General features: G+C 38.5%; 1 protein-coding gene across 1 annotated transcript in view; it reads left to right on the forward strand.

Annotated features, from left to right (window-relative positions):
• LOC110161610 (copine-8) overlaps positions 1-25,946 on the forward strand; it is a 131,559-nt gene that overhangs the window by 49,822 nt on the left and 55,791 nt on the right. The window contains exons 6-7 of the mRNA XM_055153678.1: positions 6,711-6,787; positions 25,756-25,819. Coding sequence (XP_055009653.1) covers positions 6,711-6,787; positions 25,756-25,819 — 141 coding nt within the window. The remainder of the gene's footprint in view (positions 1-6,710; positions 6,788-25,755; positions 25,820-25,946) is intronic.

Raw genomic sequence — 25,946 nt, forward strand, 5'->3', positions numbered from 1 at the left:
TCGCTCATATCTGGAGACACAGATTGGTCAAGCTTATGAATCTGAATTCAGAATCTTACATGCAACTCCTGAAATGAAAGTGTTCACTGAACCTTTAAATCCTGACAGTGACTTTTGTTCACCTGTTACAATGTTCTTGAATGTTCTTGTCTAACCTGTTCCTCTACATAACAAATACACTGAGTAAACGTCACTACATGAAACAATGTGTCTAGAGTACATATGGGTTTCCTGTTTACAAACATTGGGAGATGTGCACACAACTGATGAGCAAGAGATGCTAAGCAGCAGAGTGGTTAACATTACAGGTCCTATTGAAGCTCTGTACAGTGTATGATTAAAACCGGTTTTCTAATTGGCTTGTAGACTTTTGTGTGGTTTGTGTACTCTTGCTGACAGCCTTTAGAATAACATATCATGTGTTTAGATTTTAATTGTTTAATATGTTGTCATAATAACATTATATTATGTAGCTTGCAGGTAGGCTACTATCTTTGTTGTTTATTCACTTGGACTGCTCTGTCATGTTTGAAAGTTATGATATTAAATTTATCGACTGATATAAAAGTTTAACAAAATTACGTCTGCTTTTCATGTCTGTACATTTGCTTTTTTTCTCTGCTTTTCATTTGCATCATTATAGCGTCTTGACCTAAAGAGCCTACGCTACCTAGCTCAGATCAGTCAGTTAATCAACAGAATTATCAAATGTGTGCACAGAAAAGTGCAAAACGAATCAGATATCTGAGTGTTTAACACTTTATAGGATGCTGACATCATGTCTAACATATTTGTGAAAATTGTAATGCAGTAGTATGATTTATTGACCTTGTTTGTCATCTTATGAACAAGAACTTAAGGTGAAGTAGCTAAAATATTTACGACAACTTAAAGTATGACCTGTCATAACTGGATACTGTACTGTACTAGCATAAATGCTCTATGACTACTGTACACAGTACAAGAGGCCAAATTGCCAAGTTTAGGAAGGCTAACACTGCAACAGATTACACAGAAACCATGAATAGTTCAGACCGTGCCAACTACCTAAGTAAGTTGATCTTCAACAATGGGCTCCAGTTGCATGATCCATAAACCATTCTCACTTCTGTTTGTGCTGTTAACAATACAACAGCTTCTCATTGTAACGTGGGGAATGCTGCTGTCTGTGTCTCTGTGTGTGTCTCTGTCTGTGTCTCTGTGTGTGTCTCTGTCTGTGTCTCTGTGTGTGTCTCTGTTTGTGTCTCTGTCTGTGTCTCTGTGTTTGTCTCTGTCTGTGTCTCTGTGTGTGTCTCTGTGTGTGTATCTGTGTGTGTCTCTTTGTGTGTCGCTGTCTGTGTCTCTGTCTGTGTATCTGTGTGTGTCTCTGTGTGTGTCTCTATCTGTGTATCTGTCTGTGGATCTGTCTGTGTCTCTGTGTGTGTCTCTGTGTGTGTATCTGTGTGTGTCTCTGTGTGTGTCGCTGTCTGTGTCTCTGTCTGTGTCTCTGTGTGTGTCTCTGTCTGTGTCTCTGTGTGTGTATCTGTGTGTGTCTCTATCTGTGTATACGTCTGTGCATCTGTCTGTGTCTCTGTGTGTGTATCTGTGTGTGTCGCTGTGTGTGTCTCTGTGTGTGTCTCTGTGTGTGTCTCTGTCTGTGCCTCTGTCTGTGTCTCTGTGTGTGTCTCTGTGTGTGTCTCTGTCTGTGTCTCTGTCTGTGTCTCTGTGTGTGTCTCTGTCTGTGTCTCTGTGTGTGTCGCTGTGTGTGTCTCTGTGTGTGTCTCTGTGTGTGTCTGTGTGTGTCTCTGTGTGTGTCTCTGTCTGTGCCTCTGTCTGTGTCTCTGTGTGTGTCTCTGTGTGTGTCTCTGTATGTGTCTCTGTCTGTGTCTCTGTGTGTGTCTCTGTCTGTGTCTCTGTGTGTGTCTCTGTGTGTGTCTCTGTCTGTGTGTCTGTGTGTGTCTCTGTCTGTGTCTCTGTCTGTGTATCTGTCTGTGTCTGTTTGTGTCTCTGTCTGTGTCGCTGTGTGTGTCTCTGTCTGTGTATCTGTCTGTGTCGCTGTGTGTGTATCTGTGTGTCTGTCTGTGTCTCTGTGTGTGTATCTTTTGCCGTGTGCGCAGCTTGTGTGTGACATCACACAGAAATCCATCTATATGACTTCCTTTTAGCAGGGTATCAGAGTCAAAACTGTTACTTCAGTCACATTTAATACACCATGTTATTACTAATACTTAGATTAGTTATTTTTATTCTATGTTAAAGTATGGTAGCCCTTAAGGGACACAATAACATGATAAATAATGTGTTAAAAGTTTAACTGAGAATATGGGCATAGATAGGCCTGATTTAAGTTCAGTTTGACAGTTTTTTGATTACTTTGGGTGTAATCACTTAAATTATAATCAATGTAAAATACTACATAATTATGTTTTTCTTTACTGTTTCAAATGTTGGCATGTTTAGTCAGTTACGTCACCAGTTATGAGTAATTAGTAACTAGCATATCCCACTTCATTTTGACACATTTATCAGCACTCAGAATAAATTAGAGAGGAGCAGAATATTTCTACATCCATGCAACAAATAATAACATAATTCAGAGTAAACCTGTTTTACAGAAGCAAACCTTTCATTTATCACCTTTTTAGTCCCATTCAGCAGGAAAACTAGAGTTCTCGCACTTCATTTCCTCTTCATCTCTGCTTTTCCCTCACTCCAGTACCACCTCTTCTTTCTTAAAATCAATAGCCTTCATGCCGGAGACAGACGTGTAGACTGGGGGCTGTGTCTCATGGGTGGAGCCAAAAGCAAATGCATTAGTCGTGTGTCGTCAGGGGAATGGAGGGCTGTGGCTGCACCTGGGACCAGAAGAAAATCAGAGGAGGCCCAGAGGAGAGAGGAGACACAAAAACATATATATCATATTTGATGGTTTTGTTACATGTACTGTCAATATCGTAGTGTATATTTTGGAAGGCTCCTTTCCTCTCACTACATAAAACTCTTTGGTCTTATCTCCTAGGCCACCTTCTTTCTGGTAGCTCTCACTTCAGATTTATTCATATATTCTCTAGCCTTCCTCTGTATACTGTATGTTTGTAAACATTTTCAGCAGAGATTGACTGGTATGCTTTTTTTCATGGCTGATATCGATTGTTTAGAATCCAGAGAAACCAACGTCTGCTGATATTTTGTGTCTGATATGTAGGGCTAATTTTGAATATTGTCCTCAAGTTATGTATTTTATATTTACTAAAAACTCACCCACCACAATTCTTTTAACCAAAAACCTATAATAGAGTTTTGTAGTAATGTTTTGTTCAGTTATATTTTTGCACTGAAGTGTTTAAATAAAGTTTTATGTATATACAGTACAGGTCTGTCAAAACAAAATACTGGGCTGTGCTGGAGATTTATGGCTGATATTTGTGGCATAAAAAAGTTAAAATATCTTTGCTCTCTAATTTTCAGTCTAGTCTCTTCTGTTTATTCCTATATGCATTGATGCCATTCCCACACTGAGCACTTTAACTTTGTGGTTGGGCTGCACAATAATCACAATTAAACCAAGTATAATGTCTTTTCTTCTATAACAAAAAAAGGTTAAATCTGTAGTTTTGGCATTTACAAACATGTTTTTAGTCTTCCCTCATACTGGGCTAGTCTAAAAAGTGCATTGCAAACTTAATCTTGATTTGAAAACATATTGCAAATGTAATTCAATACTACATTAATAGATTGTTTTCCAAAACTGGGTCTCCCTTGTAGACTATTTCTGTCCTTTCTGCACCAAGCTGCCCTTATTTAGATCATCTCATTCAGAAGTAAAGAGTAAGATTAATAAGTGAAGCTGACATGTACATTATGAAGAAATATTTGTAGGTTTAAAGGTCTTATATCACACAAAATTGACTTTTGTGACGTTTTAGTGAGGTTAGAGTGTAGTTACATCATCAAAACAATTGTTGTGTTTTGTTTCACACTTTTTTAAATTTTTTATTATTATTATTATTTTTTATTATTGTGATGTCATGAAGCTCTAGTTTTCAAGTTAACAACTGTCTTTTACCTTTAGTTCAATAGAGATTGGCAATTCAAGGGTTGAAATTATCCAAATTATTCTTTTGAAGGTGTATGGAGTTTAAAAGCACTGTGGAGCACTTTGTTTGTTTTCAGTTTGAGAGAAGAACTAAAAGCTAGATATGTTGGGTTTGTGTGTTAAACATGTGCGAATGAAACAAAACACTACTTCAGGTATGTTTTGATGAGGAAACAACATTATAACATAGATTGCAAAAACAGCATCGTATGGGCCCTTTAAGATTATTCTGCCACTGTATCTCAGTTATACAATGTTTACAGTTGCATTATAAGGAGTTGACAGAACTCCAAAGTTGACAGAGTCCCAAGTTACAAAACATCTGAATCATGCAACACCTTTATCTTGATATGTATTTTTAGCTAGCTTCATATGCCCTTATTGGTAATATCAGTTGCTAGGAGATCAGTAATTTTCCAGCACCAACTCCCTCATAAGAAACGGCAAAGTTAAGCAGTACCTTGAATGACCACTTGAGGCAGAATAAAGTTGTACATTCCAGTAGTGAGATCTGTTGTATAGTCTGAAATAACTATTTTCAGAAAGTTCAATGAAGACATCAGACAAAAAAGAATCAATTACCCTCATTTCATGTCAGTAAAGAGGCCTCCGTTAAAAGGCTGAGAGCTGTGACTCATTGTTTTAGGCTAGACGAGTCATGTCAGTATTTGTAAACAAAACTCTGTCAGCACAGATTTTAGCCAAAGAGGATGAAGGGCTGTAGAGCACTTAAAAACAGAATAAAAGCAAACCGTGTGGTGGTGTCTCTCAATACTGTACAAATATAAGCCACAGAATCGGGTTGCTTGAATATAGTTTTTGCTTTCCAAAAATGACTTTGGATTTTTAATGCCTCCATAAACATAAACAAATATAATATTATGTAATGGTTGTTTTTACAGCAAAGGAGTTTAAGTGTTTATTCTTCTAATAAGAACTGGAATTAACAATTATTTTGTATTATTTTATTAAGGACTAGTCAAACAATGAATCCTATTGTACTCTTGACAGTTTATATATGTGAAAAAATCAATTGTGTCAGTTCGCCAAAAGATTTTAGAGTAAAGATGCTTCACTACTCATCCAAGCAACTTTTTCACCTCTGGCCAAAAGTGTGGCACTGCTACGATCCTACCTGGGCAACTGAAGGATTATACTGAAACCTCTAGAGTTCCATCAATCCAATTTTTTTCAGCTTTATCCGGGGTCGGGTTGCAAAGGCAGCAGTCTGAGAAGGGAGGCTCAGACTTTCCTTTCCATTCACACTTCCCTCAGCTCTTCTGGGGGGATCCCAAGGCGTTCCCAGGTCAGCCCAGAGACACAGTCGCTCCAACGTGTCCTGGGTCTTCCCCGGAGCCTCCTCCCATGGGGCGTGCCTGGAAAACCTCTCCAGGGAGGCGTCCAGAAGGCATCCAGAACACAGGCCCAATCCACCTCAGCTGACTTCACTCGATGTGGAGGAGCAGTGGCTTTACTCTAAGCTCCTCTTGAGTAACAGAGCTCCTCACCCTACCTCTAAGGGAGCGCCCAGCGACCCTATGGAAGAAACTAATTTCAGCTGCTTGTGACCTATGGTCACCTTGAGAGTTTATGTTCATAAAAACAAGCCAGTTTAACTTTAAATATGTTAATCAGAAAATTCTTGGTTGATTGTTATAATCTGTAGATTTTTTTCAGATTAAAATGAATTCAGCTACCCAGTGCTAATTTGAAAATGTTATATCCTTGAGCGATGGCATTTCTTGTTTTTGAAAGCACTTTGAAAAATGCCTTTTACCTTGTTGCTCCCCTTTGTGTGTTCTCTGTGTATTCTGTTGCATCATATGGTCGGCAAAGATGGCAATTTAATTTAGCCGCGAAGTGGAAAGGGATCCGAGTGCAGCAGGTGTTGGGCTGTGGGAGGAAGACTCAATCCTCCTCTGCCAAAACCAATTATCAATGGGAAACATGAAATATGGTCTGGGGAGTGTTACACCATAGGCTCATGGATATGCATATTTATTCATTTTTGTTGTGGCAATAGATTCAAGGCCAGCTTGTGTTTTTATTTAGTGTACAAGAGCATTCACTGGACTAGCAGCACCTTTCTAGTTACAAAATTCTGTCCACTAAATGTTACTGTAATCTTAACTATCAACTTTACGTTTATTTAGTTAAAAATACACTATGTTACTTTTCTGTACTTTTCTGTTGACGGGACGAGTCCACCACCTGCTTTCTACCTGGAGTTATTAGCATTAAAACTATTGATCTTTCTTCAATGCAGGTGGTTTTATTGTTGGGGTTGCCTCTCTGCAGATCCAGTCTGTAACTTGTCCTAGTGCTTGTCTCCATGGAAATATACAAGTTTAATGACAAACTGTGGAACATTCAAGCAATATCCATCCATCCATCCATAGCCATAACATCTCCATGGAGACAAGCACGTGGTGTACTGTCCATAAAAAAGTTACATAATGTACCTTTAATGTATGGTTTATGTTCATATTTGTATTGCATTTATGGATAGGTTTAGCAGTCTTGGTTTGGGCTTTAATGGAAGAAAAATTCTAAATCAGTGATAACCTGTGACTGTGTTTGGCAGGTGTATTTTTTGGTCTTTTTAGTGACTTATTTTCTTATTTCCTCTTCACAGGACTTCCTGGGTCAGGCGCACTGCACTCTGGGAGAAGTGGTGGGGTCTCTCGGCAGCCGCTTAGAGAAGTCTTTGGGGTGAGTGAGTCAGCTCAGCTTTGCAGCACATACTTTCATACCATCATACAGTTAAAATAAATAAATAAATAAAATAAATAAAATAAAAAAAAACTTTAAAGTGAGCATTTATGTAACCTTTATAGTAGAGGGTCCTCCTACTCATCTCCATGAAGATGCCATTGCTTTGCCTGGAATGCTCCACAGTATGGTATTAGATGTATTTCTCTTGCAGTTATCCAGTTACATGTGGTTTTATTGCTAACAAAAATACATGTAAAACTTGTATTCTTATTGTGACAGGTGTTGCCTCTTCATTGATCTGATCCGTACCTAGTCATGATGGCGTCATCTCCTTGTCTCTATATATATACGTTATTGTGGAATTCCTGGCAAAACTATGAAATCTCCAGGGAGAAAAGCTGATGACACTCCACTAAAAGGTCACATAAATAATTCATTTATGAAGTTACTGAATTTCATTACTTATTCTAAACCTGCAATTTGAATTTATTGATTAGTTGGAATTGAGGTTGGATTATTTTTTTAAAAAACTATTGCAAAATTATTTCTCCTGGGACTATAAATTGAAGGTTGTATGCTTCAGAAATTTGAATGGTGTGTTAGCACCATGCAGAAACTGATATTCTTAGTCTGGGGAGCTTGACATTTCCACAAGTAACATCAGGTGGTTCATCTGTTACAAATCATTTCTGCTGTTCCTCCAATATGTTGTATTTGGCTCATAGAAGCTATTTAGTGTTTAGCTTCCATAAGAGCAGTAATTGAAATACATTATACTGTACACACATTCAGTGGTGCAATGAAGTGAAGTAAAAGTAGTAAAGCACTGTATTTAAAGGTACACTAGAAACATTTCCATCATGTGTCTATGGGGATATGATAGGGAGGTTGCTTTCCCTTCAATTTACAACAGTATGGCAGTATTTATTTACAATAAAACAATATAATGAAAAATATGGATTTTAGGGAAGGCTCACCTCTCCACAAATCAAACTGGTAAATTGGCTTGGTGCTCACAGGTATCTGTATCAGCAACAGAGAATACTTTTAACTTTTTACTTCATTACTATATTTGTACTTTCTACTCTACTACATATTTGAACAGGACTGAAAAACAACAGTATTTTTATTATAGTCTGAGACCTGCTGAAAAGCTTGAGGGGGTTATTTTTTCTAACACATCTGTAGTTTGAATAAACAAAAATTTACAAAATTTAAAAAATTGTAAAAAAATTTATGATTTATTTGTTTCTGTTAAACAAAATTCTGCACAAATCTATATTCAAGTCACTACATTTGAAGCTTTATTAGATCTCAAACTCTGGGCGAAATACTTTTACTTTTTACTCTTTAGGTATATTTTTAAATGGGTACTTTAATACTTTTACATAAGTATATTTTTTCATGTGATACTTTTACTTGAATATTTCTTTGCTCTATCTGTACTTTTACTTGAGTAACAAAGTTCAGTACTTCTTCCACCACTGCATATTGATTAGGCCTGTTTTTGGTCTCTGAGTGTTGTAGATTTGTGCTGGATGTTTTGGGAAAATTAATATTTAGACATTTTAGATTAACGTCCTGTGGTGTTACCTGGAGTAAAAAGTTGAAGAGCTGTATTCCGATGTGAGGAAAGTGTTCTGGTCTTTTTAATAACTTAGATTTCACTGGTTGGATTAAGAGGCAAATGTCACAGAAGTTGCTGCACAGTAGTTGAGATCATTCCAAATTAGACTGATATTACAGTTGCTGGTGAAGGTTACAGAAGCAAATGTGCTATATCTGTTACCAAGATAGAAAAAGCTAAGTATTATGCAATGAAGTGGTGATTTAAGGTCATACTGTGTAAACATATATGAAAATAGAATAGATTCAGTATAATATAAGATACCACAACTTATTGAATTATCTTATTATGGTGTGATCACTTTGCCATCATGCATTTAAAAGTATAATGCATAACTTTTTTGTTCTCTGACTTTCTCTGCCCTTTTCCCCTGCTTGACTCCACGTAGATATAACTGCTTTGTGTGGAATGTTTCAGAGTACAGCATTAACCTGATCTAGTGTGCATTGTGTGCCATATATTTTGGTGTGCAAAAATACCTTGAAAAATGCATTCCTAGAGTCAGCAGGCTTGTCTCTCTATGGATCTAACCTACAACTGATGGCACTACCTGTTTGTTTCCATGTTAGACTTACAGTAGCTCTTGACAAACTTGATGAAAAGGTTTTATAAATAGCTTTTTTAAGATGATGCTCAGTATAGTATGTATAAGAGCACATTAGCCTGTGTTATCTGTGACGGTAATTGGTTTGTGAATGACAGTTGCATTTATCTCTCAGACAGAGCATGGCCTTTAACATGAAAGCCATAAATTATCTTATGCAATGTGTCTGGAGTCACTCAGTGAGGAATGTTAGAACTAATCTCAATTCATCTGGACTTGTAATGACTATGTAAATGAGAGCTGCTGTTAGGACATGAGCAGTTTGTCATTTTGATTTTGCCAGATTAAATTATGTCTTCTTTAATTCAGTTCTCCTTTGTTATTATTGTTTCCAATGATTGTCATATAATGTTTGTAAGTCCAAATGATCTCTCTGTATTTTTTATACAGAGGCATGTCTGCTCCCCACTCCCTCTGTTGCCCTTCGAGTCAGACATGGTCGGCAATAATATTCAACAAAATTAACTATCTCAATTCTGCAGAAAGCCACAATGTTTTTCAGTCCTCTGTCATATTTTTTTCTTTGTAAACAGACATATTTGCCTTAATACGAAAGGACCATGTGTGTCCCTGATTGGCTAATCAACATGTCAATCACACCTATCTGAACTCCGGGAGATTCAACACTGACCAGACTCACAACTTCGTAAAGTATTGGAGAAGTGAGTATTCTGGATCCCAGGCAAATAAGATGTAGTAGGGCATTTCTATACCATAGTTTACACAAATATTTTCAGTTAAACAATGAAATGTTTGCATAGTACACAAAGGGCTTAAGAAAATAACTATGCATATGATATTTATTTATTTAGACACATAGTATGAGTTCAGTAAGTTAACTCTGTCCATAGAATTGTAGTGGAAAAAGCTTTGGATATACTCCCAAAGAGAGCTACTTGGAGGTTCCTGGATTGCGTCATTAAACTTTTCCTCCTCTGTCTCCTCCTCCTCCTCCTCCTCCTCCTTCACTCTGGAGCAGGGGTCTGTCTCTTCTGTCTCATACTCCTCTTCTTCTTCTGCTTTGTCAGATTCTGTGGTTTTACGTGGAGACAGCTCAACTAGAAACTCACGAGGAGGTTTCTCTTCTTGTTTCAGCTCAGCCTGGTCACCTGTAGTCAACAAATACAAATATTTTTAGAAAAAGTCAAAATCCCATGGAAAAGAAATGCCTTATTTTTTATTTATTTATTTATTTTTTTTTTACATTTAATTTATATGTATCCTTTTTAGTTCCTGTTTTGTTTAGCTTTGAATGATGTTTTGTGCAGCACACTAACTTTATAACAATAAATTAAATGGAATCAAACATCAGAACATTTACATCACTGACCAGATGTGCCAAGAGATGAACAGAGAGATGTATTTGGACAAAACAATTTAAAAAAGTAAACACAACAGATGTGGGACAGCCTCATAAACTACTGGATTGATAAAATGTTTATTAAATATAGTTTTAGCTTGAGCTGCAACGAGGGTGTGACCAATTTTACAGCGTGTTACTATAGCAACAGCTTACAGTAAACAGTAACTCAATGGTCAAAAATATATCTCAATGAAAAGGGCAAAGATAATTAACAAGCAGCTATTTTTTCTTGTGTCTTTAAACACAGAACTACATTTTTCTGAGTTTATGACGAAAACAAGCACCATAAATCTTTGTTTAAAAAAAAATCACCATAAATCTTTGTTTCAGTTTGAGCTTACTATGCCACTGAAAAGAAATCATCCAACCAACCTAAACCTTAACATAAACATAGAAAAGTTGATCTCACCAATCCCAAAGAGGTCCAGTCCCTCTTTAGCCTCTTCTTGTTCAGTATCTGAAGCCTCTTTAAGTTGATCTTGCTCCAGTGAAGGTGGTTTCTTCATCAGTGGTGACCTCTGTATGAAAATGGTGTGTACATGAGTGATAGTGGTGGTCGGAGGGGCCGATGGCGCAGATTGGCTGCCTCGCTTCCATCAGTCTGCCCCAGGGCAGCTGTGGCTACAAAAGTAGCTTACCACCACTGAGTGTGCTGTGACTGAATAATGAACTGTAAAGCGCTTTGGGTATCTTGAAAGGTGCTATATAAATGCAATCAATCAATCAATCAATCAACCTCTTGTAGCTCCATTGCCTCTGTGGTCTTGACATTGTTTTTGACCTTTTCGCTTATCATTTTTTCAGATGTTATGGAAAAAACAAGACTTGCGTTGGCAGAAATGTTTCAGTTTTTTGTGCAGTTAATAAATTCAGTAGAAAAATCAAAATCGGATAAACACCAGTAACTCTGGTTTCCATGGAATCAGTAAATAACAGTGCAGTTTTTAAAATATTGAAACCATAATAGAATACAAAGTTAGAAAATGGAAGCTTCATTCAAACCAATTGTGACGTAATCATAACAGTACTGTAACACAAATATTAACTTTAAACCATGTTAATGGCTAATATTGATTGATTTACACCACAAAGAAAAAGGTTCCTGTGAAATGGATTTTCAGTGTGTGATGAATACCTGACCACACACACAAACACACTATTCTCTTCATATTCGTTTAAAACCCTGATAAAATATGATTTTACCAACACCAAAATGAATTCATGTGGAGTACTGATCCTTTTATGTCTGTTTATGGGTTTCGACTTCCTTAGGCAACATTTTGAGGTCTTTTGACCAATCCCAATTGATTGTTTTATTTTCAATTGTTATTAAAGCAAGAGTGCAAATGTTTCATCTCTCTGAAACAAGCCCTTGAGCAGCAGTCTCCTTAGTGAGTTTTTCCTGACTGTGGCAATCACCTGCCTTCTTGTTTTCGGTCTTTCTGGGGCCCAGGTTGGACTAAAGTGCAAAATGGTGTCGTGTGCAGTGAGGGCTGAGTCGTGCGTGCGCTGAGAGCTGCTTTTCAGATGAAGTCTTGGGGGAAAACACTCTCAATTGGCTTAAGTGCAGCCTCTTTAATTTTGATACCTTTTATAATGTCCTCAGAAAACCGAGTTGTGATCTTACTAAAGCCAGTTTTTGTTCAGGGAAAAACATTGGCTCCTTATTCTTCAATTAGCTTAATGGCAGAGGTATAGTAGGTGCTCTTTTTTGTTTTCTATAAAGGGTATACTTGAATGGTGCAGGTCCACATTTAATAAAGAATCACTATATTAGAAATAAACATGGTATTCAGAGATCTTTTGTCTCCTGTTTATTGCTATAGTTATTGCTATTTTATAAACACACTAACCCAAATGTTAATTCTGGAGTGAATATTTGATGCAAACTTTAAGGGCCTGTACCTGACAATTTTTGTATTTCATGTAACATCCGTTTTGCTCCAGTACAGCTATATTCTATAAGAAGCTCTTGAGGTCAAAATATGTCCACTATGTGGTGTCTGAATCAAATAAAGCTTTTTATTGTGCAACCGTGATGATAAACCTCTGCTCTGGTCTCTGAAAGTTGTGAAAAGCGCTTATGAACTCATCATGGTGAATAATTAGGATGCTCGGTATGCATAAATGAGGAGGAATACCACTGCACTACTTTTTTTTTAGTTCTAAAGCTGCCATCTGTAATTAGATTGACTGACCCAGCCCTGTTGTATTCTCACATATCACCACTAGATGCTATCTATGTTACTGCTTCTGCTGATAGTGTGCCATCTCTGGCCTGATAGAAGGAGACCGGAGTGCACAGATAAGCATGTTACTGGTTAAAAACAAACAAAAAAATCAATCAATCAAATAAACTTATTATGGATTGTAGCTTTAAGACAGTAAAAATGCACTACTTTTAAAGCTTTTTTGTTGGCAACAACACGTGAAAATGCTACAGTGAGGCAGATATAAAGGTAGGTTACATTTTATGCTTATTTGTGATTACGTGATCTGGCAAGATGAGAACAATATTGCAATCATCTTGCATCAAATTTACTTGTAGCAAATAGGACACTGCTGCTTAATTTATCGCCAATGCTGTGAGCTATTTAGAAAACCAAACAGCTTCAATTGTGTAGTCAAACTGTGGGTCCAGCATATTTGTTCATCTAAATTAGAGTGACATTTAATTTGTAACTCTATTTGTGCTTAAACTGCCAATCACTTTTGTACAAAACTGAACATGTAGACAGCAGAGAAAACACCTATTCCTTCTATTGTCTCTCTCCTTTGAAGGCATTTTTGTTACTTTATTTACCACATCCCTAAATTACTTCTGTCTGTGGCTTAAATTATTATTATTGTTGACATTCGGCCGCCATTTTGGTATTTGATGGCCGTGAATAATTGGTGGCAGGTATAGGGGGACCAGCTGTAGAAGCCATTGTGTTTTGAATCCAGGGCAGAGGCACACACCTGCAGCCCCACGCTACAGGGGGATCTTTAACCATTTTAATGAGTGCTAATTACAGCTAATTACATTGTTCAATCAAACTCCGGTGGGCATTTGAGGAGCTGAGGGAGTGTGCGGAAAGAAAGGCTAAGAAACAGGAGAAACAACAGCAGCAACAAGACTCAAAGTTCTCACTGGGGCAAAAATAGTGGCGGTATATGCAGATATGGCTGTGTTTATTAGCTGTTAGCCTTGTTAGCACATTCATTTTCCAATCAGGGTTAGTATCAACATGAATATTTATTTATTTATTTATTTACTTACGATTTATTTAAAAGGTCCATATTGCGCTACTTTCTGATCTGTGTTATAATGTTGTTTCCTCGTCAGAAACATACCTGGAGTTGTGTTTTGTTTCTTTCACTCATGTTTAATACACAAACGTTGAGTTCTTCTCTCAAACTGAAAACACTTTGTGATGTCATGTGGTAATACAGGAAGTGCTCCACTGTGCTTTTAAATTCCATACACCGTCACTAGAATCATTTGGATATTTTCAGACCTGGAATTGCCAATCTCCACTGAACAAAAGGTAAAGGTTAGTTAGCTGTTAACCTGAAGGACATCACAAGGTGGAATAGATTTGAGCTTTGGAGATGTTGACAGACTAATGATAAAGGGTTACTCAGATGTGTGAATGAAACAAAACACAACTCTGGGTATGTTTTTGAGAAGGTAACACCTTAAAACATGGCTAAAAACTCACAAGAGTCAATTTTGTGTAATGTAGCACCTAATAATACTACATCAGACTTGTACAGAACTTTTTTGGACACTTAAAGATGCTTTACAAACAACAGGAGACAAATGGAAACTGTGAAAATAGGAGATGGAAATCATGGGGACAATGCCAGTTTGAACAGGTGAGTTTTTAATAGTGATTTGAAATGTTGTAATGAGTTGCTGATGGGTTGTGGGAGTGAGTGCCAGAGGGTGGGTGCGGCGACAGCAAAGGCTCGGTCCCTCTAGGTTCTGCGCTTTGATCTGACAGTGCTGACGGAGGGGGGTCGGTGAGATGAGGTGAGGTGAGGTGAGGGAGGGGCCAGGTGGAGGGACGAGGTGATGAGGAGGACCTTGTATTGGATGTGGTATCATAGGGGAGCCAATGGAGCTGTTTGAGGACAGGAGGTGGGCAGTGGAGTTCTGGGTGTATTACAGTTTTTGGAGGTGTGTGGAGGGGAGATGATACACACGGCTCTTGCAGTAGTCCAGTCTGGAGGTGATGGAGTGAATGAGGATTTTATATACTCGCAAAGTTATCCGTTACTTTGTTGTGTGTTAAAGGTACAATACATTATTACAATATTATATAATAATAGTTAAATTATAATAAATAGGGCGGCAGTAGCTCAGTTGGTAGAGCAATCGCCCACTGATCTGAAGGTTGGCGGTTCGAATCCAGCTCTCGACATAAACATCACAGGTTGAGTGGTCAGATCCACTGACCCACAGGTTGGCTGGTGTGATTCCAGCTCCCACAGATGAATGCTGCTGTTGTGTCCTTGGGCAAGACACTTCCCCCACCTTGTCCACAGTGTCTGCGTACACTGGTGCGTACACTGGTGTGTGAATGGGTGAGTGGTTCCTTGTTGTAAAGTGCTTTGAGTGCCTTGAAGGTAGAAAAGTGCTATAGAAAAATGTGACCATTTACCAATATTGTTCTTTTCTCGTTTATTAAGCGATAAGTAATCGTCATTGTAACAGGCATACATAAATACATGGGGATTTTGAACCTGCTCCCAACTTTAAACAGTAAATAGGCTACTACCCTGAATCTCTTCTGCTGCTCCTTTGATGTCTTATATAATGCCCACTAGCATATGCAGTAGTTTTCTTGGCATGTTTCTGCATTTACACAGCATTTTGGGCTTGTAAAATGCAAGAGAAAAAAAAAAACAAAACTTGGATTCAGTATGTCCCTCCAGACAGTTCTAATGAGGCATGACTCATTTGACCTATTTCTAGTGAATCTGTTGGGTATTTAAAATGTTATGGTATTTTCACCGGGTTGGATTAAAAACATTTTAACTATATATTTAATTTGTGTTTCAAAAGTGAGCCTTATAATTAATTCAAGCAGATTCAAAAGTAACTGTGATGAAAGTTTGATGTGGGTTTATGTTGCTGGTCTCCCTCGGGGCTGCCTCTGACTTTTAGCTTCAGATACATTGATGGAACCCCGCGCGGGACTCTTTTTGTTAAATGTTTATCAGACTAGACTAGAGTGACATTTAGCTATTCAGTCGACTAAATGAAGTGTAATATTTACTGATTTATTATTGATATGTTTCTGTTTGGGACAAGGCTATACAGTCCCTGACAAAAGTGTTGTCGCTTATCCATTTTGTAGAAACAAAAGCTTATAACCTGACTTTAACTTAATCGATTGGTTTTAGAAATGTCTCATATGAAAGCTAAAACCCTCCCAAATTATGCTCAATATACTAAAATAAATTTGCTTCACTGAAGAAAGATTGATCATTTAATGAACACAGAAAGGTCAGATTTTGGCAAGACAGAAGTTTTGTCGCCTACAGAAAATTTAACAAATAATTTACTTCAAATACAAAAATATGTTGCATAATGTCAGTGAATTAAGTAGTGGTGCTGTGAGATCCATATTTAATATCTTGTATGACTTCCATGAGCTTGAAGGACGCATCCATGTGGTTCAACAATGATTCATACAATTTGTTGATGAAGTCATCAGGAATAGCAAAGACAGCGTCTTACATGCCTCCCAGAGTTCATCAAGATTCTTTGGTTTTGCCTTTCATGCTTCCTCTTTCATTCTACCCCAGACATGCTCAATGATGTTCATGTCTGGTGACTGGGCTGGCCAGTCCTGGAGCACCTTGGTCTTCTTCGCCTTGAGAAACTTTGATGTAGAGACAGAAGTATGCGATGGAGCACCATCCTGCTGCAAAATTTGACCCCTTTTATGGTTGGGAATGTACGAGGTAGCTAATACTTCTTGATATTTTAGGATATTGATATTTGCCTTCCACCCTGCAAATGTCTCGCACACCCCCATACTGGATGGAACCCCAGACCATGATTTTTGATGATGATTCCGCCACCAAACTTAACTGTTTTCTGGGTGAATCTTGGGTCCATGCGGGCTCCAGTAGGTCTCCTGCAATATTTGCGGCGGCTGTGATGTAATTCAACCGAGGATTCATCTGAGAAATCCACCTTCTGCCACTTTTCCAGTGTCCATCCTTTTAGCAGGCTGTGGACCTTGGCAAATGCCACACGGTTTTACAAACTGTTCTGGTTGACAGAGGGACTTGAGGTGACCAGGCCTGGTGGAGCTCTGCTGCAGTGGAAAAGGGGCTGGCCGTGGATTTTCGAATCAACAAACGGTCCTCCCAAGCAGTTGTCTTGCGGGGTCTGCCGGACCTGGGCTTGTCAAAAACATCTCCAGTCATTTCAGATCTTTTTCTTATTCTTTGTACTTGACGCTGAGACACATTGAAGGTGTCAGCCACCTCAGCAGTGGATCTGGTCTTCAGTCTCTTGATAATTAACGCTTTGGTCTCAGGGTGGCTCTTAGGCATGTTGTCAGAGGTCAAGTTGCAGTTGATGTGAAGGTCTGGTGTGCTGGGGTTCTTTTTATACACACCCACTAATTGACTGATCAGTAACTGATCACAGGTGAGGCTGTAATCTAGGATTGGGTGCATCATATGACAAGACGACAAGACTTTTGTCTTGCCAAAATCTGACCTTTCTGTGTTCATTAAATGATCAATCTTTCTTCAGTGAAGCAAATTTATTTTAGTATATTGAGCATAATTTGGGAGGGTTTTAGCTTTCATATGAGACATTTCTAAAACCAGTCGATTAAGTTAAAGTCAGGTTATAAGCTTTTGTTTCTACAAAATGGATAAGCGACAAGACTTTTGTCAGGGACTGTACACACACAAGTTCAAGCTGTTTTTTTCTTTTGACATGATTTGCGCACAGTTATTTTTTGTAAATATGTTTTATCTCTCTCTATTTTTTTTGTCACAATTTTTTGTGAAATTGACATTTTCTGAGTCTGCCTCCTGCTTAGCACCACATTGGCCAGCTTCCCCACAAGTCTCCATTGATATGTTATTGTTTGCCCGTAATGTTCCACAGTATGGCATTAAGCCTGTCTATCTCCATGAAGACAAACAGGTGAGACCACCAGCCTGTTACAAGTCAGATTTGTGGAGAATAGGAGAATAACAGTTCTCACAGTAAGAATGCATATTTTTGTAGGTAATTTCGGTCCAAAAAAAAAAAAAAGAAGCAATACTTCCAGAGTGCACCTTTAATTCATCATCTTTTTTCCATGTTTTACAGAGATGAGAGTCTTTAACATCTTTTTAACCATGCACATATTTGCTCTTATAAACTTTAATTTCATATCCAATATTTTCTTTCATAGTGACTTTTCTTATTCTTTCACAGTGACTTTATTTTGTGATTTTCTAATTAAATTTTTCATAGTCATATTTGCTGGAATGTCTTGTATGATTCATGGAAGCAGACTTCACAGACAAAAGCTGATGCTGGTGAATACTGTGCTGATTGTTGCGTTTGAACAGACCAAACACAAAGACACTGGTTCTGTCTGCAGTTGGACGAGGGCACAATGTCAATGATCCCTTTGTGTGTCCATTTGGGCGAGACATTGAAATGAGCTGAAAGTTGTGACTACAATCATGATTCTTTTCAGGTTTATCTGTTGAATGGTGCAAATGAGTCTGGAGTTGTTGTTTTTTTTTGTTTTTTTTAATCCAGAAGTGGTCTCGATCTTAATTACCCTCCTCTCGCCAGCCGCTGATTACAGATGCATGCTTCGTGATTACAGGTTTCATAGTACCTCATCTTTTCTCACATACATCCACGGACGCTGCCTTGTTCTAATGTAAGACAGAGGTAGATATCAACGCTCTCATCATGACAAGAGAGCTGTTATAAAGAGATAAAATTGTACATAATTTTACTTTGTATTATATAGTGATCTTTTGGATTCACGTTCACCCACTTTTAATCTCAGTTCTCTTCCATTATATCTGATGTTTCTAGTTAGGTAAATAGATAAACTTAAATTACCTGCAATGAATACATGTGTGAATGGATGGTCGTTTGTCTGTTTATAACTGTGTCAGGTGTTGTCAATGTTACCCTGATACTAAGACTGGTATTGAAATTTGATAGAACAATGTGCTGTGATAGAACAATAATGAATAAATAAAATACACAAGAAAAAAATGACCTTTTAGTATAAGACTACATGGTAATAAGAAACTACTATTCTTTTGTATTTAAAAAAAAATGCAGTTCATAGTAAAAACAAAATTGTTGATGATTGATTTATTTAATTTTTTTATTATCATGTGTTGTGGCCACTCTCCACCAGAGGCTAAGCATAGTTGCTAGTTTAAACTCTCCAGTCACACACAATATAGAAGAAATGCAACAAGTAAAGGTCAAGGTAGTTGAGTCCTTTCAAAACTACTTATCCTTTTCAGCTGACATGATTGAGTATATTTTTTTTTACCTAGTTGCCAACAAAAGGTTATTCTCTACCATTGCCTTCTTACACTATACAACTTAAACTTAAAGGAACCATATTACTTAAACTGAGCTTTAAGCCATGTTGTAATGTTGGTATCTCCTTAAAAACATACCTGGAGTTGTGTTTCATTTCATTCACGCACGTTTGAGTAATTTTGGTTTATTTTTCTGTCTAGATCTCCAAAGCTGAAAATACTCCATTTCCATTTTGTGGTGTCTCAAAGTGCTAGTTTTCAAGTTAACTGCTCCTTTTAACTCATGACAGGGCTTGCAGGATTGAAATCATCCAAGTGATTCTAGTGAAGGTGTATGTAGTTTAAAAACACACTGAAACTCTTTCTGTCTTACCACATGACGTCACAAGGTGGAGCAGAGCATTTGAGAGAAGACCTCAGTCTAAATATGAAGGATTTGTTTTGTGTTAAACATGTGCAAATAGAAAACACAACGGCAGATATGTTTGTGATGAGGAAACAACTTAATAAGACCCAGATCAGAAAATATCAGAATACGAGCCCTTAACCTACTATATAAAGCAGAAAACTGTAGCTCTTTTTATTGACAGTGTTTATGTAGCCACACTGTAACTGTTGGCATAGTGAAATCCCACACAGATGCATTTCTATGCTAATGGTGCTGTAGGAGTGGCGTGTATGAGACAAATTGTGGCATCCATAAATCAGTGTGTAACTCCAGCCCCTCACTGTGCTCACCCACGACTGCACCTCAAAATAATGAACACATCGCACTTGGAAAAAACACAAGAGGGGAGCAAAAAGCAGCCATTTGACAAAATAACGAACCAGCGTGTCCCATTCGATATCTCGTCGCCAAAGGGGACTGTCATGGCATGTTTTCTTGTGCATCTTTCACCAATACACAGAATGACATGACTGAGAGGCGCATGGTGAGAGAATGGTGAGAGTAGGAGTATAGTTGTAGGTTGTATTGACACAAAGGTGTAAACTAGTATAGCATAGAGTTAAACAGGGGACTAAACAGAGCAGACAGGAGGGTGGGTGGGTCAGCTGGAGGTGGGGCTCCCTTAGGTGCTGCTCATTATCTCTCTGTCGGGTGTAGCTGTTCTCTAGTGGGAAGTCAATCAGAAAATCACAGTGCAATCAGTGCTGTTAGCACTCGCCACGGTCCATGGGTCTTTTAAAGAAACTGACAAGTATATATCTAGTCCACTATTATGTTTTTGTTTTGTTTTTTTATTCAAAATATGCTTGTTGACAGATACTTTTTCCATTTTGTTTAGTAGAAAAAGACAGTTCCAGAGCTTAAACTATCCAAATGATTCTAATGAAGTTGTATGGAGTTTCAAAACACAGTGGAGCACTTTCTGTATTACCGCATGACATCACAAGATGCAAGTGTTTTCTGTCTGAGAGAAGAACTCTCAGGTTTGCGTGTTAGACATGTGTGAATGAGAAAAAACACAACTCCACGTATGTTTCTGATGAAGAAGCAACATTATAACATAGATCAGAAAAAGCATAATACGGGCCCTTTAAAATATTTAAAGTGATGATTTATTTGTTGTTTGTTTCTTGTGGTCTACACTATTTCATCTATGACTGTCTGAAGCTGAGAAGAATATATATAATGATTATTGACAACAGATTGTGAAAGTTGTAATGGTACATATAAAAAACATGGACTTTTATAAATTCAAAACCTTATTTGTAGCATAACGTCAGGCCAGGTAGTGTGCACTCTGCTCCATTTTAACAAAAGCTTCTCAGACCTTTAAGTGCACTACACAATTCTGAAATGTTCAAATGACCATCAAGTTTGAAAAAGCTGTTGTATCCATAGCAACAGCATGTTTGATCTCCAAAAACTACAAGGGAATTAATTGCAAACATGATGAGTAGCATTAGAAATATTACAATAAACCTAAGTCATTCATTCTTTGTTCATTTTTTATCAAAGCAGTTTTAGTATAGTTATTATAAAATGTATGTTTTAAAAGGCTCATATTACACTATTTTCTCATCTATGTTATTATGTTGTTTCCTCATCAAAAACATTCCTGGAGTTGTGATTTGTTTCATTCACATATGTTTAACACACAAAAAGTGCATATTAGGAGAGAGTTTTTCTTTCAGACAGAAAACACTCTGTTCCACCTTGTGATGTCATGCATCATACACCTTCACTAGAATAATTTTAGCCCTGGAATTGTCTACAGAAAAAAAAAAAAAAGGTTAATAGGAAACTGTTAACTTGACAACTACCGCTTCATGACCTCACAAAGTGGAACAGAGCATTTTGGGATGTGGAGATGATGACTGACTAATAATGCAAGATTTGAATGAAACAAAATACAGGTATGTTTCTGATGAGGTAACAACATTCTAACATGCCTAAAAGCTCACAAGGGTCAATTTTGTGTAATATAGGACCTTTAAACTTTCCCTTTTTTGAACTTATGTAGAAGTCAAGCATTTGAGCTGAAAAGTAAAACCATCATAAGTGACATTACAGAAGATGTGGAAGCCTCAGAATAGCAGGTTTAAAAGGGCAGAGCAGGGAGCCCATATGCACAGAGAGAACCAGAGGTGAGGCCACAGGCAAAATACAGGGCAGTGAGTGTTATCTAAGTCAGGCAGTTAAGAGCATCAACAACTGTGTGCAAATATCAAATATGGGAAATTATCATATTAAAATCCATACACAATTCAGTGTAGGCTCATTTAAAAACACACAACACAATGACATGCCCTCAACCATTCTTGCCACTGCATGACATTACAAGGTAGAACAAAGCATTTTGAGATTTAGAGATGTAACCAGACTAATAATAAAGGGTTACTCAAACCCTCTCCATGAGCTTTTGGTTAATCAAAGCATGGCTTCTTCTCCATCTGCAGTCATACTGGTCCACGCTACCGACAATGTCATCACAACAAATGTCAGGTAAAGACACCAGACTCTGGGCCCATTGATCAGAGTGAGTCCATCCACAAATGCTGAGCCCCATAAGGATCCTTCCTTCATGCTACTTAACACTTGCTCCCTGAACAATAAGGCACACTTTATGTAGGACATGATAACCGAAAATAACTATGATTTCATCTGTCTGACTGAAACATGGCAGGGTCAAAATGATAATCTGAACTCTTGTCCACCTATTGTAACACTGCTCCTTCTGTTTTACCATTAGGGGATTTTAACATTCATGTAGACTCCTCCTGCCCATTTACTGCGGAGTGCAACTCTCTCCTAGAGGGGCTAACCTTCACACACCACGTTCATAGTCCAACCCATACAAAAGTTCATACTCTCAACCTAGTCTCCACCTCCGGTTTCACGCCTCAGCATCTGGAAATCAAAGACTTAACTATTTTAGACCATTTCTCCATCACATTCACTGCCCCATCACTACCCTACAAAGAGTCTAACAAAAGGATAATATCATTCCGTAACATTAACCAGGTACCAAATCCAATTTCAACAGACTTCCAAGACTTGCTGTCTTCTGTTCCACTCCAGAGCCTTCCTATAAAGCAGAGGACTTAGTCAGCCGTTCTCTCACTGCCTTGACACTTTGACTCCGCTAAAAACCTGAACAATGTCCTACCCCTCTTCCTCTCCATGGGTTACTCAGGAAATATGTACCCTTAAGTCCCATTGTAGGCAGCTTGTCTGGTCTGGTCTCACTGTCCACTTACAAGTCTACAGAGCTCAAGTCTCCTCATATAAGGAGGCCCTGAATACAGCCAAAGCAGCCCACTACTCCACCATCATCAGCAATCAACAGAACAACCCTCCCTTACTTTTCTCCACCATCAACTGACTTCTACCTCTGGTGGACATTTCCACCAGCTCTAACGCCTTGGACATGTGCTCCAAATTCCACAACTACTTCCACAATAAGATTCAGTCCATTTATAACGAACTACCAGCTATTTCCTTAGATCACTCTCCTCCACTTCCCACCCACCCATCTGACAGTTCTCTCTCCACCTTCACACCTGTTGACTCAGCCTTGGTGACAGTGCATGTGTGCCTGTCCAAAACATCCACCTTATTGCTTGACCCACTCCCCACAGCCTTGGTCAAAGCCTTCATCTCCACTCTCATTCTCATTAACACTTCTCTCACACCTGTTAAAAAAGAAGAATCTGGACACAGAAGAGCTCTCTAAGTATTGGCTGGTCTTCAACCTCCCTTGGAAAAAGCAGTGGCTACTCATCTTCCTTGACTTATCTGCTGCGTTTCACACGGCCTCCCACTCCATTCTTCTCAACCGCCTCTCTAATTACATTGGACTGACTAGTGCTGCATTTTCCTGGTTTCACACATACCTTTCCCAATGACAATTAACAATTTACAGTTCATTTCCCTCAGTGGCTCCCACTCTCTCATTCACCAAGGTGTACCGCAAGGTTCTGTGCTCAGTCCACTTCTGTTTATTATTTACATGCTCCCCCTCAGACAAATCATACGTAAACATGCACTCATCTTCCACCCACACGCCGACGATACACAGCTTTACATCTCCAACTGCCTTACCGATCTTTGGACCTGGTTATCATCCAACTTCCTCAAATTGAACAGCAATAAAACAGAGCTTTTGTGGCCACCAGACCACTGCTCCAGAAGGTCATAGATTTGGTTCTCACCATCAATGGCAATGACACCCACCCCTCCCCAACAGTCCACAACCTGGGCATCATCCTGGACTCAACCCTCCCCTTTGAATCTCACATCAAATCAATCACAAAATCTACCTTTTACCACCTCCGCAACATCTCCCTCCTCTGCTGATCTCTCCCGGACTTGGTTGCTCAAAGATTTGTACACTCATTCTTACCTCCCGCCTGGACTATTGCAACGTCTGTCCAGGATTTCCCAAAATTTTCTGAACAGGCTTGAATACATCCAACACTCTGCTGCCAGGATTCTCACTCACACCAGGCTCTGGCAACAAATCACCCCCACTCACTCACTCACTCACTCACTCACCTGCACTGGTTTTCCATAAAATACCTGATCCAGTACAAGAATCTTCTCCTCACCTACAAGTCCCTCCACACCCTGGCCCCTCAGTACCTCTCAGACCTGCTCCAAACCTACACACTCTCCAGGACACTCCACTCCTCCTTCTCCTCCTCTGCTCACCGTTTCTCACTCCAATTTGCGAACAATGGGAGACAGAACCTTCTGTGTCCAGGCCCCTGCACTCTTTAACACTCTCCCTCCACACATACAAACTGATGAAACCACTGATCAATTCAAATCACTTCTCAAAACATTTCTGTTTAATCTGTCTTTTAATCCCACCTAACCACACTTGTGTGTGTGTGTGTGTGTGTGAGTGACTGTGTGTGTTATATAGCGCTTTGGGTGTCATGAAAAGCGCTATATAAATGAAAGGTATTATTAACATGGATGAAACAGAACACAACTCCGGGTATGTTTTTGAGGAGATAACATTATAATATGTTTTAAAGCTCACCAGAGTCTTTTTTGTGTAATATATGACCTCTAACACTATATTTTGAATACTTTGAGCATTTGATGTTTCCTAAAACATCGTATCTTTTGGACACATACAAAAATAGTTTTCTTATTATTTTTCTTTACAGGGTCCTATTTTTAGCAAGAAAAGCCTCTTAGAGCATATCTCCATGTCTCATCTCCAACATCTATTTCATTGTGATCCGGTGCCATTTCCGAAGCACTCTTGTCTGGTCTCTTGTGTTGGAGTTTAAGTGGGCTTGAATTACTCTCACTGTGAGGTCCTCGACCCCAATCCCTGTCAGTCTAAATGAGAGTGGAGGTGCTTCCTGCAGGTGGTGGCTGTGGTAGACCAAAAGCAAATTAAACACTGCTGCTCAGCTCATACAAGGATCTGTTCTACACTCACTGCGGTGGGGTTCATTAAAGGTGGTTTGTTGGGGGTCCTTCACCTGCTTGTTTCTATGGATATGTCACTGCTCTGCCTGGAATGTTCCACAGTATGACATTAAATAGCTATACCTTACATTTATTCAATTACAGGTGGTTTTAGCTCAAAATTACCTAGAAAAACAGACATTCTGACTGTGAGCGTGGTTGCCTCTCCACAGATCTGACCTAAAACTTGGTCTAGTTTGGTCTCCTTGAAGGTATAAAGGTTTAATACCATAATGTGAAACATTCAAGACAAAGCAATAATCTCCTTTTGACGTGTGCACTGTGCATGTGCGCTTGTGTTTAATGAAGCTGAATAAATAATGCACTTGGACTTGTCAAGTTTGTATGTTCCAATATAAATTAGTGGCATTATTTTTATTAGATCTGCCTGGTTTTGCACTTGATTTTCTATAGTTGTTTGGTCTTGGTGTTATAATTGTAAATAATAGCTAAATTATTGTTTCCTCTCACAGTGATTGTAACACAAACTTTTTTATTATTTTTTTTATTATTTATTATTATATTGTGGCCATATACCCATTTACTCAGTCTCATCTTGGAAGATAAACAAGGGGTGGTTGGTACTTGGATGGGAGACCACTGGAATACCAGGTGCCACAGTAGGATAGCAATGACTCTAATGAGAACTGTTGTTGTGTCTTTGGGCAAGACATATCATCTAGTTTGACATCCCTCTTGTATGTGCCTTAGATTAAATAGATACTTTTTATTTATTTATTCAATAAAAATCTTTTCCCAACGTGCATCTCAAGTCCCAGGTTATCAATTGCATTCATCCTGCACTAAATGATTCCTGCGCACTCACCTGCTTCTTCCCATCGGCTTCTGTAATTGCCTCCAATTAGTTGTATGTGGAGACTAATGTGTGTTTGCTGTTTTGTTTCAGGGGGATCTCGGGAAAGAAATGTGGGACCATTATCGTGAAAGCCGAGGAGCTGAACAACTGCAGGGTGAGAAGAGCCATAGATGTGGAGATAATCAGTTGTGAGCTTTAAACCATGTTAGAATGTTGTTACCTCATCAAAAACATACCTGGAGTTATGTTTTGTTTCATTCACACATGTTTGAGTAACATTT

This window comes from Boleophthalmus pectinirostris, unplaced genomic scaffold (genome assembly GCF_026225935.1).
Source record: "Boleophthalmus pectinirostris isolate CB_2022bp ecotype Guang Dong unplaced genomic scaffold, ASM2622593v1 HiC_scaffold_18, whole genome shotgun sequence".
Lineage (NCBI taxonomy): Eukaryota > Metazoa > Chordata > Actinopteri > Gobiiformes > Gobiidae > Boleophthalmus > Boleophthalmus pectinirostris.